This window comes from Nerophis lumbriciformis, linkage group LG10, assembly GCF_033978685.3.
Source record: "Nerophis lumbriciformis linkage group LG10, RoL_Nlum_v2.1, whole genome shotgun sequence".
Lineage (NCBI taxonomy): Eukaryota > Metazoa > Chordata > Actinopteri > Syngnathiformes > Syngnathidae > Nerophis > Nerophis lumbriciformis.
In genome coordinates, this window is record NC_084557.2 from 34035633 (window position 1) to 34055435 (window position 19803).

At 39.4% G+C, this 19803-nt stretch overlaps 1 protein-coding gene across 1 annotated transcript in view; it reads left to right on the forward strand.

Annotated features, from left to right (window-relative positions):
* Positions 1-4831: 4831 nt before the first annotated feature.
* The window catches only part of tango6 (transport and golgi organization 6 homolog (Drosophila)), a 36199-nt gene continuing 21227 nt past the window's right edge, over positions 4832-19803 (forward strand). Inside the window, exons 1-12 of the mRNA XM_061969777.2 lie at positions 4832-4981; positions 7367-8025; positions 8204-8323; positions 14704-14851; positions 14978-15084; positions 15883-16045; positions 16925-16989; positions 17634-17746; positions 17819-17992; positions 18076-18202; positions 19252-19452; positions 19551-19694. Coding sequence (XP_061825761.2) covers positions 4930-4981; positions 7367-8025; positions 8204-8323; positions 14704-14851; positions 14978-15084; positions 15883-16045; positions 16925-16989; positions 17634-17746; positions 17819-17992; positions 18076-18202; positions 19252-19452; positions 19551-19694 — 2073 coding nt within the window. The 5' untranslated portion in view covers positions 4832-4929. The remainder of the gene's footprint in view (positions 4982-7366; positions 8026-8203; positions 8324-14703; positions 14852-14977; positions 15085-15882; positions 16046-16924; positions 16990-17633; positions 17747-17818; positions 17993-18075; positions 18203-19251; positions 19453-19550; positions 19695-19803) is intronic.

Below are 19803 nucleotides of genomic sequence, written 5' to 3' on the forward strand. Positions count from 1 at the left end.
TATATATATATATATATATATATATATATATATACAAAAAATATATATATATATATATATATATATATATATATATATATATATATGTATGTATATGTGTGTGTGTGTATATGTATGTATGCATGCATGTGTGTGTGTGTGTGTATATATATATATATATATATATATATGTGTGTATGTATATTATATATATATATATATATAATGTATGTATGTATATATATATATGTATGTATGTATATTAATGTATATATATGTATGTATATTACAGTATATATATATATATATATATATATATATATATATACACACACACACACACATACAAACAAACAAAAAAATGATTTGAATGAGAAATTATTCAAAGAAACAAAACAAAATGAGTCAAATCATAATTCAGGGATGGACACTTAAATGAATGACATTGCCTTGTTTAAGTTGCCCTATTAACAGAAGATGCCCTTTTTTCGCTCTCTTGCCTACATAGAACTCCTGACACCACAGTATAACCTGAATTATAGGTGCAATACTATTTTTATTACATAGAAAAATGACAATGTTGAGTTGACTGACAAGCTAAATCAGTGTATTTTTGTTTTTTGTGTAATTATATTTTATACTGAAAGGTTGTAATCTGCATTGCAACTGGGGCAAACCCCAAAACTGAGGCAGGCTAAAGGATGCTTGAGAAGCCAAATGAAATGCATTATGCTCTAATTAAGTTGTATGTCCGTTAGTGTATAGCTTTTGGTCGCACACGTACCGTATACCCACTGTATACATGAAATAAGTATTTGACCCCTTGCTGATTTTGGAAGTCTACACCCTTACAAAAACACGACAATGTCATATTTTTATGGTAGGGTTATGTTAACAGAGAGAGTATATCAACCAACAATTCCTGAAAATGTATTTCATCCCACACCAACCAACAGGTATTCTGCCAATTAGATTTTTGCCAACACCTGAATGCCTCAAATAAGGCTTGAGATATTGTGATGTAATCGTGTTCGCCATCCCCCCCTGTCACACATGGAGGTGAGAAACACTGCAGCTGTTTCTCCGCCAAGGGTGAAACGTTTCGCCTCATCGAAGGGCTGATGAAAGTGGCCATGTACCATAGAATCTTAGATGAAAACATCTGGGCAAAACACTAAAGATAGGTTGCAGATAGATGAGATCTAAAACGGGGAAACGAAGGGAGTGGATGAAAATGAAGACCATTAGGATTCTGGAATGGCCCAACCAGTCTCTTGATCTCATCCCATACAAAATATGGAGTCTTAAACTTCTTGGTGCCAAGTGACAGCCTCAACACAGTCAGGATTTGGAATGACAAGGGTTTATTCACCAAATACTAAGTCATGGTTAGCTTAGGAATCATATCAAATACATATTCTCTTTCTAACCTTAGTTTTCTTTGCTGGGATAACCCCCACCCCCTTGCCCCCCCTCCTCCCTCTTCCACACACATTCAGTCTCTGTTAAATAAACCTACTGTTAAAAAATCTGTTCATATTTATAAGAGGGTACACTTAAAAATCCCCCGCCCCTCCACACAGTACATACTATACAGAAGAAGTCAAGTCCATGTTTGAATATTTGCTCCAATTTTCTCTGGTGTTTGAAGATACTTCTTGTGCTCTATTGAATGTAGAGGAAAGGTGTGTTTGCCTCATATACTGTATCAGAGATTGTACTTAAAATATTTGAACCCATTAACTATATATTTTCAAGTCTTATTTTACAATTTTAATCATCCATTTTTTTTGTAAATGCTCTGCATTATTTATAGCTTCTGTTTGTCAGTCTTTTCTCAGCCTCTGCATGTGGTACTCAGTGAACAAATGACAATTAAACTTTTAAGTGACCAAAAAGGTGTAACCACAATTTATGTACAGTACCTATTATATAAATCAAATAAATACACAGTATACTGTACTTTCTTCTAGAAATTGACTTGCACTCATGTATTATTTTTTTTTGTCAATTTATGTATTTTTTCAAGGTTCGGAAATTATTTTGTTTATCCATACACTAGCTTTTCCAAAATTACAGAATTGAACGACTGCATCCTAAGAATAAAGACATCAGAAATCATTGAAAAAACATTTGCAGGTGGAAACTAAGTAAGTATTGGTAACTAAGTACATAAGTAATGGAAGTTCCTACTTCCGTCAACACACCAGCCAACCCTCTATTTATTACTGACATGAAACTTTGCGGTTAAAGCGTTATGACGCACAAATGATTGTCAAAAACGTCAAAGCAGTCCTGATTTGGAGTTATGAACATAAATTATAGATTGTACATCATCGTTTCTTTTTGTTACCTAATACTGAAAGCCAACCACTAATAATTGTCCCTGATACTTTCATAAAAAAAGACATGATTTCACGAACATAATTTACCTATACATTCGGTAAAGATAAACTTTGATATTTTGAAGTTTCCAATCAGTCCTTGAACGCAACCACAGCAAACAACAACACTGCGTTTTGGCGTGTGAAACATTTACGGAACGCCGCGGGTAACAAAACAGATACTGTACATTTGCTTATGCGGTCCATCCATCCATCCATCCATTTACTACCGCTTGTCCCGTTCGGGGTCGCGGGGGTGCTGTCTTAACCCTAAATGTAACCGTTAAATATTATGTTGTATGTACTTAGCTATTTGCAACCACATGGCTACAAAAGTGGCTTATTAAAAATGTGTATTTATTTATTTTATTTTATTGTATTTATTTATTTTATTTTATTTTTTTGTACTTTTAAAACATTTTTTATAAACCTTTATAATGTTCAACATTTACAAACAAGTACAAAAACAGTACAATACAGCGTCAGAGGGTTGTAAACTCAATAATGCAACTACAGTAGAATGCAAAATATATGTTAAAGCCATGGGTTTACACAAGTTACGTAAATAGTCCCAATTTGGAGCACAGCATTATAGTTTTCACAGCTTTTTGAAGTAAAGTTCTAATTCTGTTTTTAAAGGCACAAAAAACAGGTCGGATATTGAGAAACTTACATGTATGAATATAAAACTTAGCCAACAGTATAATGAGGTTCCAAAGGTAATATTCCTTTTCCAATTTTTTTCCTCATACTATATAAATCCAAATAGCACATCTACAAAAGTGGCTTGTTCATTGGTTTATTTTTTTAAATATTTTTTTTATTTTTATAAACCTTTAATTATAATATTCAACATTTACATACAAGCAAATTAATAATAATAATCAAAACAAATACAGAAACTGTACAAAACAGCACCAGGGGGTTGTAAACTCAATAAAGCAACTAAAGTAAAATGCAAAATATATATATGTAGCAATGTGTAAAGCCAAGTTCCGTAAATAATCCAAATTTGGAGGACAGCCTCATAGTTTTCACAGCTTTTTGGTTGTTAAGGGTAGAGCGTTTTAAAGTAAAGTTGTAATTGTTTTTTACAGGCACAAAAAACAGGTTGGGCATTGAGAAACTTACATTTATGAATATAAAACTTAGCCAATAGTATAATAAAGTTGCAAAGGTAAAATTCCTTTTCAATTTTTTTTTCATACTTTGTATATCCAAATAGCACATGAGGTGGCGACTTGTCCAGGGTGTACCCCGCCTTCCGCCCGAATGCAGCTGAGATAGACTCCAGCACCTCCCGCGACCCCGTAAGGAACTAGCGGTAAAAAATGGATGGATGGATGGATCTACAAAATTGGCTTTTTATTTTATTTTATTTTTTAATAAACCTTTATTTATTATGTTCAACATTTTTAAACAAGTGCAAAAACAGCACGATATAGCGCCAGGGGGTTGTAAACTCAATAAAGCAACTACAGTAGAATGCAATATATATATATATATATATCCATCCATTTTCTACCGCTTATTCCCTTTTGGGGTCGCGGGGGGCGCTGGAGCCTATCTCAGCTACAATCGGGCGGAAGGCGGGGTACACCCTGGACAAGTCGCCACCTCATCGCAGGGCCAACACAGATAGACAGTATATATATATATATATATATATATATATATATATATATATATATATATATATGTATATATATATATCTATATCCATCCATCCATTTTCTACCGCTTGTCCCTTTTGGGGTCGCGGGGGGTGCTGGCGCCTATCTCAGCTGCATTCGGGCGGAAGGCGGGGTACACCCTGGACAAGTCGCCACCTAGCAAAATGTAAAGCCAAAGGGCTCACACAAGTTCCGTAAATAATCTACAGCATCATAGTTTTCACAGCTTTTTGGTTGTTAGAGGTAGAAAGTGTTTTAAAGTAAAGTTCTAATTCTTTTTTAAAGGCACAAAAAACAGGTCGGGTATTGAGAAACTTACATTTATGAATATAAAACTTAGCCAATAGTATAATGAGGTTGCAAAGGTAACATTCCTTTTCAATTTTTTCTCATACTGTTTTTTTCTCATACTGTGTATATCCAAATAGCAAATTAGGTGACGACTTGTCCAGGGTGTACACCACCTTCCGGCCGAATGCAGCTGAGGTAGGCTCCAGCACCCCCTGCGGCCCCGTAAGGGACAAGCGATAGGCAATGGATGGATGGATGATCTCCAAAAGTGGCTTGATTTTTATTTTATTTTTATTTTCTTTATAAAAACCTTTATTTATAATGTTCAACATTTACAAACAAGCAAAGGAACAATATTAATCAAAACAAGTACAGAAACAGTACAAAAACAGAACAATACAGCGCCAGGGGCAAAAGAGGCTTGTTTATTGATTTCCGACAAATAAAGTTATCGCAAGTGACGTCACTTCCGGTGACGCGCGGTTTCTGCGATTGTCCCCAATGAGTTGCCGTAGTATTGTCCCTATGGCTTCCTCGTAGCGAAAGGCTAACACGCTCCTGACAGAAATGGCACACAAATAAGTTGTGTAAGAAATAACAAGATGACTGCGGAAATAATTTCGCTTCTGAATGTTCTCACAAAACCTAGTAGTGGTAAGTGAATAACAATTTTTGTGACTTATTAAAGACACGGGCACCTTTTGTGTCAACCAAACCCATCACGAGGATAGATTTGGTTGCCATGGTGTTATTTTCTTGGATTAAATGTGTTTTTAGTTAGCAAGAAGGTACTCCGGCTTCCTCCCACCTCCGAAGACATGCACCTGGGGATAGGTTGATTGGCAACACTAAATTGGCCCTAGTGTGTGAATGTTGTCTGTCTGTCTGTGTTGGCCCTGTGATGAGTTGGCGACTTGTCCAGGGTGTACGCCGCCTTCCGCCCGAATGCAGCTGAGATAGGCTCCAGCAACCCCCGCGGCCCCAAAAGGGACAAGCGGTAGGAAAATGGATGGATGGAAGAAGGTGGACCTTAAATTTTAGTTGCCATTTTAACACAATGAGCAAGGCCAGCCTACTAGATGCGATACATGTGACGACCAACCCTAAATGGAATTGTTTGCTAGCATGAAGACTAACAACCTTGTCAAATTTGTTAGCTAATATTAACCCAATCTAAAACTTTCCCTTCACACTGTCGACGTATTTGTTTAATCTGGAGCCAGAAGATGTTTAAAGAGGACACGATGCATAAACCTAAAATCAGAAGTATTTATTCCCTATTGGATACAATTTAAATACAATTTGTCTGAGCACTATCTGTCCCTAGTAGCGTTCAACACGGCGACTAATACACAGGGCTGTCCGGACCTTCCCCTCGCGCTCCTACAATATACTATACATCCGATGTATGAATATGCAATGAGGTGTCTGCTTCCAGGCGTGGAATCTTCCTCTGATTTTTCCTTCCTGAACTACGACTTAATATCTGGTGTTGTCCTTCAGACCTCGGCAAAGAAGCCACGTCAAAGGTGGCAAGAATGTGGGCGATAAAAGTGAATGTCCGTAGGCCTGAACTTGGACCCAGTTTCAACCGGAATTTAGAGGATATGATTAGTTGCACGGCCTATTTTAAGCATATCTATACTAAACATTTCTTAATCACTTCATCATTCATTATCTTAACTATATCCCAACAACACTTTATAAGGGTAACACATTTCCTTCTCTATGTGATAAAGTATAACATGAGTGGTGTTGCAGCCTTTAGTTTGACCTCAATTAGTAAATCATGGTTTAATCCAGTGTTTTTCAACCACTCTGCCACACTGATCAGAATCAGAATCAGAAATACTTTATTAATCCCCGAGGGGAAATTAAAACTGTTAATTAAATTAAAATTGTGATGTGCCGTGAGATACAGTCTGGTATGTCGTGGGAGATCATCTAGTTTCACCTATTTGGGCTAAAAAAAAATTTGTGCAAACCAGTAATTATAGTGTTCAAATTATGTGTTGTTGTTGAGTGTCGGTGCTGTCTAGAGCTTGGCAGAGTAACCGTGTAATACTCTTCCATATCAGTAGGTGGCAGCCGGTAGATAATTGCTTTGTAGATGTCGGAAACAGCGGAAGGCAGCATGCAGGTAAAAAGGTGTCTAATGCTTAAACTAAAAATAAACAAAAAGTGAGTGCCCCGACGAAAATGCATTGACGCTTGGGGAAGGCTATGCAGAACGAAACTAAAACTGAACTGGCTACAAAGTAAACAAAAACAGAATCCTGGATGACAGCAAAGACTTACTGTGGAGCAAATATGACGTCCACAATGTACATCCGAACATGACAATCAACAATGTCCCCACAAAGAAGGATAAGAACAACTGAAATATTCTTGATTGCTAAAACAAAGTACCGTAGATGCGGGAAATATCGCTCAAAGGAAGAGATGAAACTGCTACAGGAAAATACCAAAAAAAGAGAAAACTCACCAAAATAGGAGCGCAAGACCTGAATTAAAACACTACACGCAGGAAAACAGCAAAAAACTCAAAATAAGTCACGGCGTGATGTGACAGGTCGTGACAATACACCTACTTTGAGACAAGAGCTATATTGATGCATGGTTGATTATGGTTTAAAGTCATATCCAACAATTGCGACAACGACTTTTTACTGTCAACTGAGTTTCGTTTTTTTAATGATGTCTGCTGGTGGTGTGCCTCCGGATATTTTCAACACAAAAAATGTGCCTTCAAGGTTGAATAACACTGTTTTAATCAATTGTTTGTGTGTTGACATGCTGTTTATGTAATGCACGCCATCTAGTGAGGCTGTGGTGATAGAATGTTTTGTAAGCCTCGCCCCCTGGTACCTTAAAAGCTGCACTGGACAATGAGTTGACAGCCCAGGGCATTTAGCTCCTTGACTAGTGCTGCTCCACTTAACTCTCCATCAGTGGGGATGTGTGGCTGCCGGTTGGAGCACTGTTACACTTAGTTGGGAATACTGTATATTATGTGTAATGAAGTACTCTTTTGTGCAGAGGCATCCGGGCTTGATGCAAAGTTGTCGAAGGAAGAGGTGCTTCAAGCAGCACTGCTGGCCAACAGAGATGCTCTCTTGGAACGGCTGCACAGTGACAGCAGCTTGACGGATGTGAGGCGTTTTAGAGAGGAGGTGCTGGCCGGGGCAAGATGGTTCTTAAATGACACCGAGGATGTGATGTGGTGCTTTGTCCAAGAGTGTCTCCTGTTGCTTCTCACCTTAGCACGTCACCTTTCTGCTGAACTTGAGCTTTTCAATCGGACACATTCTAGCCCTGCCACCAAACTACACACCCCTGAGATGGCGCCACCCTTACCTCCGGATGTGCTCAGTGTCACTCAGCAGAAAACACTTGGCTCAGTTCTTCAGTTTGTGGCTTCTTTAGGGCTCTGCCCGTACTTGGCTCCCGGAGTAGGCGTACCTCTGGGTCACAGGTCAGCATTTGGTGCAATGCTGGAAAAAATGATATGCTCTCAAGCAGCTGCCGTGGCACAACGCCGGCTCCAGACCACGACAAATGTCTTGTTGCAATGTGCTGAGCAGTCATCTCTCGCTACACTGGTTTTCACCCGGCACCTTGGAGATGTGATGGCAGCGCTCTGTCAGCTTGGTTACCAGCCACAGCTGTCTGAGGGGAGCACCACAAAGGATGTTAAGGTAGCACATCCTTATTTTCAACTTGTTCTATTACTTTACATTACACTTTACTCAGTACTGCGGTCGGTCACATTTTTATCTTAAAATTCTGAAATAGTTTCAAGGCCCTCAGTTAAATTATTTCATAATTATTGTCAAAATGTCCATGTGCATGTGATTAAAGGTTTTCTGATTATAGGAGCTCCATGAAGAGGAGGAACGCAGAAACTGCCAGGACGCTTTGAAATGTCTTTTGGGGAAAGTCTATCAGCCAGTTGTAATCAAAGAACTCCTCATATTACAAGGTGGAAACAAACAGGTAGGTGTGTCTGATATAAGTCATGACCTCAGTGACATTTTATGCCTGTATTGCAGAGGTTTTGTTTGTGAGATACAAATGGCCAGTTCCTTTTAAATAGTTATGTCGGGAAACAGTAATTTCAGTTCTAGTGTTCAATAAAAAAGAACACAACCTGAGTAATATGCTGTGAAAATGCCCGTTTCACGTGATATATTTGGTAGTAGTAGTTATTTCATTAAGTATTTAAATCTGGTCTTAAGGTTGAATATTATAATTTCACTTTTGCAAGTACAACTTTTTGTACTTATTTGAACTTCTGTTTTTCCCCAAATTAGCTATGCAATATACAGTGTATTTGTGTATAATGTATGTCATTTTTGGTTTTGCCTTCGGAGGGTTATACTGTAACTAGGGCTGCAGCAATTGATTATTTTAGTATTAGAGTAATCTGTGCATTAATTTGCATCTTTAATTTATGTACACGTGTCTGCTGGGAACGTCTAGCAGAGTCTCCTGTCAGAGAGAGTTTAAATTCCCACCTCCAGAAGAATTTTGAACATGTCACGAGGGAGGCACTGGATATTGAGTCCGAATGGACCATGTTCTGTGCCTCTATTGTTGAGGTGGCTGATTGGAGCTGTGGCCGCAAGGTGGTTGGTGCCTGTTGTGGTGGTAATCCTAGAACCCGCTGGTGGACACCAGCAGTGAGGGATGCCGTCAAGCTGAAGAAAGAGTCCTATCGGGTCCTTTTGGCTCATGGGACTCCAGAGGCAGCGGACAGGTACCGACAGGCCAAGCGAAGTGCGGCTTCAGCGGTCGCGGAGGCAAAAACTCGGACATGGAAGGAGTTCAGGGAAGCCATGGAAAACGACTTCCGGACGGCTTCGAAGCGATTCTGGTCCGCCATCTGCCGCCTCGGGGGGGAAGCAGTGCACTGTCAACACCGTGTATGGTGGGGATGGTGTGTTGCTGACCTCTACTGCGGCTATTGTGGATTGGTGGAGGGAATACTTCGAAGACCTCCTCAATCCCACCAACACATCTTCCTGTGAGGAAGCAGTGCCTGGGGAATCTGTGTTGGGCTCTCATAGGGGCTGAAGTTGCCAAGGTAGTTAAAAAGCTCCTCGGTGGAAAGGCCCCGGGGGTGGATGAGATCCGTCCGGAGTTCCTTAAGGCTCTGGATGCTGTGGGGCTGTCTTGGTTGACAAGACTCTGCAACATCGCGTGGACATCGGGGGCGGTACCTCTGGATTGGCAGACCGGGGTGGTGGTTCACACTCCTCAGCCTTCCCGATAAGGTCTATTCAGGTGTACTGGAGAGGAGGCTACGCCGGATAGTCGAACCTCGGATCCAGGAGGAACAGTGTGGTTTTCGTCCTGGTCGTGGAACGGTAGACCAGCTCTATACTCTCGGCAGGGTCCTTGAGGGTGAACGGGAGTTTGCCCAACCAGTCTACATGTGCTTTGTGGACTTGGAGAAGGCATTCGACCGTGTCTCCCGTGAAGTTTAGTGGGGAGTGCTCAGAGAGTATGGAGTATCGGACTGTCTGATTGTGGCTGTCCGCTCCCTGTATGATCAGTGTCAGAGCTTGGTCCGCATAGCCGGCAGTAAGTCGGACTCGTTTCCAGTGAGGGTTGGACTCCGCCAAGGCTGCCCTTTGTCACCGATTCTGTTCATAACTTTTATGGACAGAATTCCTAGGCGCAGTCAGGGTGTTGAGGGGATCCGGTTTGGTGGCTGCAGGATTAGGTCTCTGCTTTTTGCAGATGATGTGGTCCTGATGGCTTCAACTGGCCAGGATCTTCAGCTCTCACTGGATCGGTTCGCAGCCGAGTGTGAAGCGACTTGGATGAGAATCAGCACCTCCAAGTCCAAGTCCATGGTTCTCACCCGGGAAAGGGTGGAGTGCCATCTCCAGGTTGGGGAGGAGATCTTGCCCCAAGTGGAGGAGTTCAAGTACCTAGGAGTCTTGCTCACGAGTGGGGGAAGAGTGGATCGTGAGATCGACAGGCGGATCGGTGTGGCGTCTTCAGTAACGTGGACGCTGTATCGATCCGTTGTGGTGAAGAAGGAGCTGAGCCGGAAGGCAAAGCTCTCAATTTACCGGTCGATCTACTTTCCCATCCTCACCTATGGTCATGAGCTTTGGGTTATGACCGAAAAGACAAGATCGCGGGTACAAGCGGCCGAAATGAGTTTCCTCCGCCGGGTGGCGGGTCTCTCCCTTAGAGATAGGGTGAGAAGCTCTGTCATCCGGGAGGAGCTCAGAGTAAAGCCGCTGCTCCTCCATATCGAGAGGAGCCAGATGAGGTGGTTCGGGCATCTGCTCAGGATGCCACTCGAACGCCTCCCTAAGGAGGTTTTGGGGCACGTCTGACCGGCAGGAGGCTAAGGGGAAGACCGAGGACACGTTGGGAAGACTATGTCTCCCGTCTGGCCTGGGAACGCCTCGGGATCCCCCGGGAGGAGCTGGACGAAGTGGCTGGGGAGAGGGAAGTCTGGGCTTCTCTGCTTAGGCTGCTGCCCCTGCGACCCGACCTCTGATAAGCGGAAGAAAATGGATTGATGGATGGAATTTATTTACATTGATGCAGTTTTACATTTATTTTTGTTTCACTAAATAAGCATTTGTCACTCGCAACTTTCAAAAACAGTGTATTTGTAATAAGAAACAGTTAAATTAATTCCCATCACATTTATTATCCATCCATTTTCTACCGCTTACTCCCTTTGGGGTCGCGGGCATCACATTTATTAAATTATTGGAAATGTGTGCTTAACTGGAACATAAGTGCCCTATATGAAAGGAGCTGGTTGCATCTCTTGTTGAGGTGGCTCGCTGCAGTCAGACACATTTTAGAACTGTTTGCATTACTTTTACAATAAATAAATGGATTATTGATTATTGACGTTTACTAATCGATTCTATAATTGTCCATATCCGAATTGCCATTGCATCTAAAAATCAATTATTTCACCCACCTCTAATTAATCGAGTAATTGCATAAAACACACTTTAAAGTCTCAACGTGTATTTTTGGGGAAATGGTTACAATAACAATTGTTCTGCTTGCCATAATTGTCATTCTTTTTTTCCAATAAATGCAGATCATCAACATAGAAATTGCACAAAATGTCTGCATTGATAAAAATATCAAAAAATCTCCGCTGTTCGCTGCCTCTCAGATTACAGAACCCGCACACTACCCACTGCTCTCGTGCGCTCTATTGAAGTGGCCATGCAGAAACTACCTGTATGTCCATATATTTACGTTTTCAGTCTGGATTTGATAGATTTTTATTAATTACAACGATTAATCAAATTCAATCAATAAATCTTCCAGTCCCAGGTATAACAATACACTATTATTTCTCGGTTTCATTTGTCAATGACAATCGACATTGCCATTTTCTCATTCTTAAGAGCAGGGGCCAGGAAGCTTTTTGAATGAGAGAGCCATGAAACCCTTATATTTTTAAAATGTATTTCAGTGAGAGCAATATATTTCGTAACACTAAATACAATTTACATGCATGCATTTTTAAGACAAACACTTTATGTATAAGTCAACATTTTCCTTCATAATTACATTATCTGAAGTGAACCAATCACAAATCAAACTTTACCTTTTATTGCGGCGTAAGTCGAAGTGCTGCTTCACAATGGACCGTTTCATTGAGGAAATATCATTGCATATTAGACACACCACAGAACCTGCTGTATCCACAAAGGCAAATTCTCTGTCCATTTGCACTTTCACCCCCATATTGGAGAAAGACGCATTTGTCCCTCCCAAAAAAATACATACCGCGGAGGTATACATGCTTTTATTTTGAAAGCGCAACACAGCATCATGTGACTGACCGTCCTCAGCAGTGAGAGAAAGACGGGAAATAGCAGGCTCTGAGGGCGACACTAGCAGGTGGTCTGTTCGGAATGTTGCCTTGAAAATTTCTTGTTCATAACGTCTTGCCAATTATATTCAAATTCATACTGCAATGAGGTGGCGACTTGTCCAGGGTGTACCCCGCCTTCCGCCCGATTGTAGCTGAGATAGGCTCCAGCGCCCCCCGCGACCCCGAAGGGAATAAGCGGTAGAAAAAATGGAATGGAATATTCAAACCATGTCTTTTGAGTTAAATCATCTTAATTTTGGCATGGTCACTTGTCCATTATTTAATTGCTAACTTCATCAGTGTTACCAAGTAATGTTATCCTTTTCCAGGTGGCAATATGCCAACACCAAAAAAAAAAGAAAAGTGAAACAGCAGCAAGACTTACTGTTATTTAAAAAAGAGTAGTCAGTCAGTGTAACGGTTACACTACAACATAAATACAACACCTAATTGTACTAGACCATTTATCAACATTAGATATGATGTACAATTATGTCTTGAGTTACTGTAGAATAACAGTGCATAGAATAGTGAGGCAGTTAAAGTAATGAAAGGCGGAGAGAGCTCTGGTGAAGTCATAAATGAGTGAAATATACTGTATATTAGCATGCTATTACTTTTTAAACAAACAATTGTATATTATCCTGACAATAACTAATACAATCAGGAATGAAGAGATTGAAATGTCAAGTGGAGCTTCAGGGTGTAAGTAAGATTTCAAAATCTTTGTGATTATAAGAAGAAAGGAGAACAGCTGATAACTGATAAGTGGATTTTTTTTTAAAGATACAGTTTATTTGATTTAATAATTAAACATAACTTAAACAAGAATGGCTTGTTGACCTTACAAGAGTTGGAAGAGACACTTCTGAGTGGAGAGATTTATGCTGCAGTCATTAAAAAATACCCAGAATTGAACAGAAAGTTACTTTCAGTGCAGCTTTTAATGTTTCTCCTGACCTACTTATTAGCAGCAGTACAGAGATCCTTGGTAGATTTCCTGTGGAAGTGCGTAGATTCTTTTTGCAAGATGAAAGCCTGGTCAGGTTGCCTTTGGGTGTCTGTTTCATCTTCTGAAGTAGAGAGAAGTTTGAGTGCCCTCCACAGGCTCAAAACAGACATGTCATGTCCATCATGAAAAACCTGATTTACTGGACACAAAGGCAATTTTCAAGCAAATTGTGACAGGTGGAAAAAACATTTTGCTTCTTTTGCCTAAACCTATGTTTTTTTTAGTTCAGCACTTTAAGTTGTCAAAAAGACCCTAGCATGCGTCACCAGACCTACGGTGGCCTATGATGGACAAACGACAATTCTCACAACAGACAACTTTTTCACTAACATTCCCACTGTAAATGAATAAGAGTTTCTTCAGCTGCCTGACGCTTTGTACTTAACTTGCTATCTACTGTACCCATTTTAAACAATTGAGAGGATGTAAAATACAATATATTCAAGATGTTTTATTGACTGAGCTTATTTTTAATGCATCTAAATTATGCAAATATAATTTTATGATGTCTTTCTTTTTTAAAGGAAGAGTAAATGTAGATGTAAATACTGCACTATGTAAATTTGTTTGAGTGTGTTTACTATCTGTACCTTGTTTGCTATAATATAAAAAATACTTATATATATATATATATATATATGTATATATATATATATATATATGTATATGTATATATATATATATATACAGTATATAAATATACATATATACAGTATATATATATATATATATATATATATATATATATATATATATATATATATATATATATATATATATATATATATATGCACGCACGGTGGAAGAGGGGTTAGTGCATCTGCCTCACAATACGAAGGTCCTGGGTTTGATCCTGCGCTCGGGATCTTTCTGTGTGGAGTTTGCATGTTCTCCCTGTGACTGCGTGGGTTCCCTCCGGGTACTGCGGCTTCCTCCCACCTCCAAAGACATGCACCTGGGGATAGGTTGATTGGCAACACTAAATGGTCCCTAGTGTGTGAATGTGAGTGTGAATGTTGTCTGTCTATCTGTGTTGGCTCTGCGATGAGGTGGCGTCTTGTCCAGGGTGTACCCCGCCTACTGCCCTAATGCAGCTGAGATAGGCTCCAGCCCCTGGGCCTGTAGTCAATCAAGGATGTAAATAAAGGATTTATGGATTATACTGCATTAAGGCGCTGAAATGTATATATGAGCCAGATGCCGTCATCCATAGGTTCCCTATCCCTGAGTATTGCTAGTCTTGTAATTCTGGCTTATTTTGAGATCATATCACAGCCAAGCACAGCACAAATCAACAAAAACAGAAATCCAAACTATTGCGCTGATGCACGTACGTTGTGTGGAAACTGTTGAAATCCAAGTTCTTGCTGGGTGTAAACCTGTAAAATGTTTCATAATGATTTTAATAAAGGGAAAACAGTAGGATGTTATTTTGTTAATTGTATATGTTTGCCATGTAATATTAAATATTGTAATTCTCCCCAACAGTCTGGGACAGTAGGAAGCGCCAGTGGTTCCACAGACAGAAGAACTCCGAGCTGGCTAAGGCGACTATGTGGCCATTTGCTCTCTGAGCGTCTGATGCAGCCGAATGGGGTTCGGGCTGTCATTAGGGCCATCCTGGAGGGAGGAACAGGTGAGCAAGTGTGGTACTGGGTGATGATGACATATATTTCCTGAGGGAACTCTCCTGAAGGAATCAATAAAGTACTATCTATCTATTGTCTCTTATCGTCGCTGTGATACTTCCCATGTCCTTAAGGGGGTGAGTCAGACTGGAGGAAATGTGACGGTATAGCCAGGATCCTGGCAGCATGCCCCCAGCAGTCCACATCAGCTGACACTTACTATAGGCAAATCTGTTCTCAGGTCAGTGACCCACGCAAGCATTTGAAGCTAGCATTATGTAATTAAAATTAGGGATGTCCGATAATGGCTTTTTGCCGATATCGGATATTGTCCAACTTTTTAATTACCGATACCGATATCAACCGATATATACAGTCGTGGAATTAACACATTATTATGCCTAATTTGGACAACCAGGTATGGTGAAGATAAGGTACTTTAAAGAAAAAAAATTATAAAATAAAATAAGATAAATAAATTAAAAACATTTTCTTGAATAAAAAAGAACGTAAAACAATATAAAAACAGTTACATTGAAACTAGTAATTAATGAAAATTAGTAAAATTAACTGTTAAAGGTTAGTACTATTAGTGGACCAGCAGCACGCACAATCATGTGTGCTTACAAATTGTATCCCTTGCAGACTGTATTGATATATATTGACATATAATGTAGGAACCAGAATATTAGTAACAGAAAGAAACAACCCTTTTGTGTGAATGAGTGTAAATGGGGGAGGAAGGTTTTTTGGGTTGTGCACTAATTGTAAGTGTATCTTGTGGTTTTTATGTTGATTTAATAAAAATAAAAAAACGATACCGATCATTTCCGATGTTACATTGTAACGCATTTATCGGCCGATAATATCGGCAGGCCGATATTATCAGACATCTCTAATTAAAATCATGTTTCATTTAGTCTGGGAGTTTAAGTAAGTGCACTGAACTACATCATAATTTTGGGTCAATTCTCATATTTAAGTTCATTATCATCTTTGGGTCTAATTTTTTGTATTTCATTGATGTTTGTTGGTGCAGATCCTGGATCTCCTGCACCTTAAAGACAAGCTTACAGCCCAGCAGTTCCAGCGAGTGGCCACTAGGACGGTTCTGTACTTGTTGCAAGAGAAGCCCACTTTTGCTCAGCATTACTTTCTGGTTCCTCTGTTGAGTCCTCTCCATCGCTGCATCACTGCTGCTGGTTAGTCACCATCACGACACATTTGTATGTGAAATATCTTATACTCAATTCAGGATTATTACACTGTGTACAACAAAATATTTTTGCGAGGAAATGAATGTATTTCTATCGGATTTGCATTATTTCATCCCAGTAGTTGGTGGTTTGGGTTGGTCACTTAGTGAAGTATTTTGAAGAAAAATGGACCACAAAATAAATGTCCATTTTGACAGCATGAAACAAACTGATGTTGTTCTCCAAATGTCCTGAGTTTGCAGAATTTGAGTTGTAATAGTTTCTTCTAGGACTCATATGAGGTATTAATTTAGTACAGTGGTTCTCAACCTTTTTTCACCAAGTACTACCTCAGAAAACACAAGATTCTGTAAGTACCACCATAATGACTAACAGTAAAATACAATACTGGAGTAGGCCTAAGTACTCATTAAATACAAGTCAAATGTTTTAGTTAGCAAGTATATTGTAACATTACACACAGTTTGAACAGTAAAACTGTTTGAATATAGGAAGATAAAACTGTTATATTAGAATGTTTAATTAAGTCATTTTTTGGCGTACCACGAGATCGAGCCCGTGTACCACTAGTGGTACCCGTACCGCAGTTCAATCTGATTTAAAGATTATGTTATGTACAAGGAGTACAACTGTAAATATTTCATAATTGGTTGATGTTTTTCTGATAAGATACATTGTTGCTTCAACTATGCCTATTCATTTTTAGCGGAAAGGAAATCCAAGTTACCTAGGGTTGCTGTACCACACTAGACCAGATACATCTTCTACTGGGGCGCATTCTTCATAAAAATAGAATGGAGTTGTTGTTTTTTTAAGAAGTCAGATGACAATAGAACTGAAGAGTGGCGCCTTTGTGTTTTTCAGATGTTAACTGCCGAGTTGTTGTGGAGGAATGGGAGCTGATGCAATGTGTGGAGGACATCAACAAGGTATGCAATGTCTGTATAAATTGAATAATAATATTTTTTTATGTGATTAATCACACTTTTGAATTTGGGTTAATTGTGATTAATCACAGCAAATTAGTGGCGTACATAATTTTAACTCACCTGAAAAAAGACCACCATTTTTTGACAAAAATGCAATTTTATTGCTAGAATGACAAATAGTTATTGATATTTTATTTTTTTGTTTAAATTTACATCATTTATTTGCTCAAAACTGGGTAACTGTATTATTTAATGTCCGGTTGGGATTTATTTTGAAGTGAAATTTTCCAGTGAGCACACCAGTCAGTCTCCTCACTCAACTTATGCATTGATTTGATCACTGACGGCATAACAACCCATGCCGCCTTTCAGGTAAGCATGTGCTATTAAGGTGTAGGAGCATGTGGGGTCAAAATATATTGTGTGATTAATTTGCGCATATACATGAACCATGTAGCCATTTTTTGTGATTAATCACATTAGTTAATTTGTTATTTTTCACAGCCCTAATTTAAACAAATATACCTTTCACCTTAGTAAACATCCAGACACATGCCCTTTAGAAGAAGAAACTTGTTTTATATGTGTTACTGTTTTAGTTGGAGTTAAACCAAGTATTTCTTGTGTCTTTTTTTTATGGTCAGATCTGGGTGGTGGGCAACATGCCGTCAACCCTCCTCCTCAAAGCGTTAGAAGAAGTTCTACCTGTTGTCTTCACACTCTTCTGTTTCACCAAGCAGAACGTCTCCAACCTACGGTACTTTTTGTCTCTTCAGTCATTTGTGGTAAAATGCATTCATTAAACATGTGTCTTGTTTCTTCTCTACAGAGTGCCATGTCAGGATATTTTGCTGTGGTATCTAAGCCACATGGAGAGCTTCACAGCACTATCAGTACTCAGGCAACTCTCAGGTCTTCAGGCGCATGCTGAAGTAGCAGCAGGTTTTAGTTTCACCCCTGGCAGCTGTGGTGGAGTCCAACTTAGTTGCAGAGATGACTGCAGGTGTTGGACCCACTCTAAAGCATTACTTTGCAAAAAAAACCTTGATAGAAATCTTAAACAATAGTTTTTCTTTGTTTGGTCAGCGATGAAGATAACGCTTTGTATGAGAAGCTGTCTGGAGAGCAATGGAGGTTGGAGTGTCTAACGGACCTTTTGGCTCAACTCAAAGATAGTGATGTGCCTGGAGACTACTTCCTGGACTTGTTACAGGTGAGCAATTAAGATTTTATTTTTTCAATTTTTTTTATAAATCCAACTCTTGACATTTGTTTACATGTTTATTTATAAATTTTTTAAATACCACCTTAAAATGGATTTTGAGGGCTCTAAATCAAGGACAAACCAATTAAATAGTGTGAATTAGGCATATTCAACTTAATTGTTTTGGGGGACACATTTCTAGAAAACTATAGACCAGGAGGCAGGTCTTCCCCCTTCACTGTTAGGACGTTGGTCTAACAGTAGACATTTGATTTTGGTTTATTTATTTTGTCAGAGTTACAGGAGCACTCTGCTCTCTGGTCTTCTGCTAACTAGTCAAAGATCATCTCGGTGACAACACTAGTGTTGTTAAGAATCTGCTACAAAAATTTAAGTCTTTTTGAGTTTTTTGAGTTGAACTCGCAAGCCACCAGTTGAAAAGCCCAAATAATGAAAAAGAGAGAACCTGAGGAACTTCAACAAATGTCGACTGGCTGCATCTGAAGTAACAAGCTACAGCAACATTTTAGTTACATTACCAGAAAAATTGTAACTGCCTAAAAGGAGAAGACCTAAAATGGTGCCTTTTCGAACACCTCAGGTATGCAAATCCCAAGTTTCGACCCCAGTGTTCTATGTTTGTTAGAAAGATTACAATTTAAATGAAAGGGCCTGCCATTGTGTTACAAGTGGTCCAAGTTCGTCTATATAACAGGAGCACTCTAATGTTTTTAGGAATTTGCTGCAAAAATCCCCCAAGTTTTGAACTGAACTGTTGTCATACCCGGGCCGGATTTGGTCCGAGGTCCACCAGTTGAATAGCTCTGGTGTAAATAGATTTTACACACTAGTAATATCATTCTGTTTATTAGTTTTAAAATCGTTAGGGGTGAATATATAAATTCTGTATATAAAGAACATACCTGACCCTTGTCAAAATGTTTTCATTAAATTTAATGTTGTTGTCCTTGTCAGGATTTCGCAAAACTTGAAATGTATTTCAAAAATACTCTTGCTATTTTAAGATCGCTGTTAATAAGAGGTGGTGTTCTGTTCAGGAGTTAACCAGGTGGACAACAGTAGGGACAGAAGAAGAGGAGGAAGATGGACAACAGTTAAACATATCAGCCATGACGCTCCTGGAGGTGGAGCAGCAGGGCTGCGTCGCAAGGCAAGCCTACACACTGGCTTTGCTTCAAGTGCTGGCAATAATGGTGGAGACCCTGCAGCATACTGTGCTGTTGAAAAAAAACATACAGGTTTGTATAGTGTCGCGTGACACATTTAAGAGGTTATTTACCTTGTACGAAAATGCTACTTACTGTATTTCTTTGTGTGTCGATGTTTTTATCTCCAGGTAGTTGGCTTTATAGTATCCCTGCTTGAGAGGGCTTGCATTGGTCTGGATCAGACTAGTTGTCTCAGTATTGGAAACCCAATAGAGAGCCAAACACTGACTATGGGGATGGGACTGGTGGCTACTCTGCTATCTGAACCACAGGTACTCAATTCTATATTTACCTTATCCATGTCAGTTTAAAATGTTTAAAATGTTCCGATCTTTACCGCAACTGTGTCCCAGTATTTACATGACTAAAGATTGTACTTAC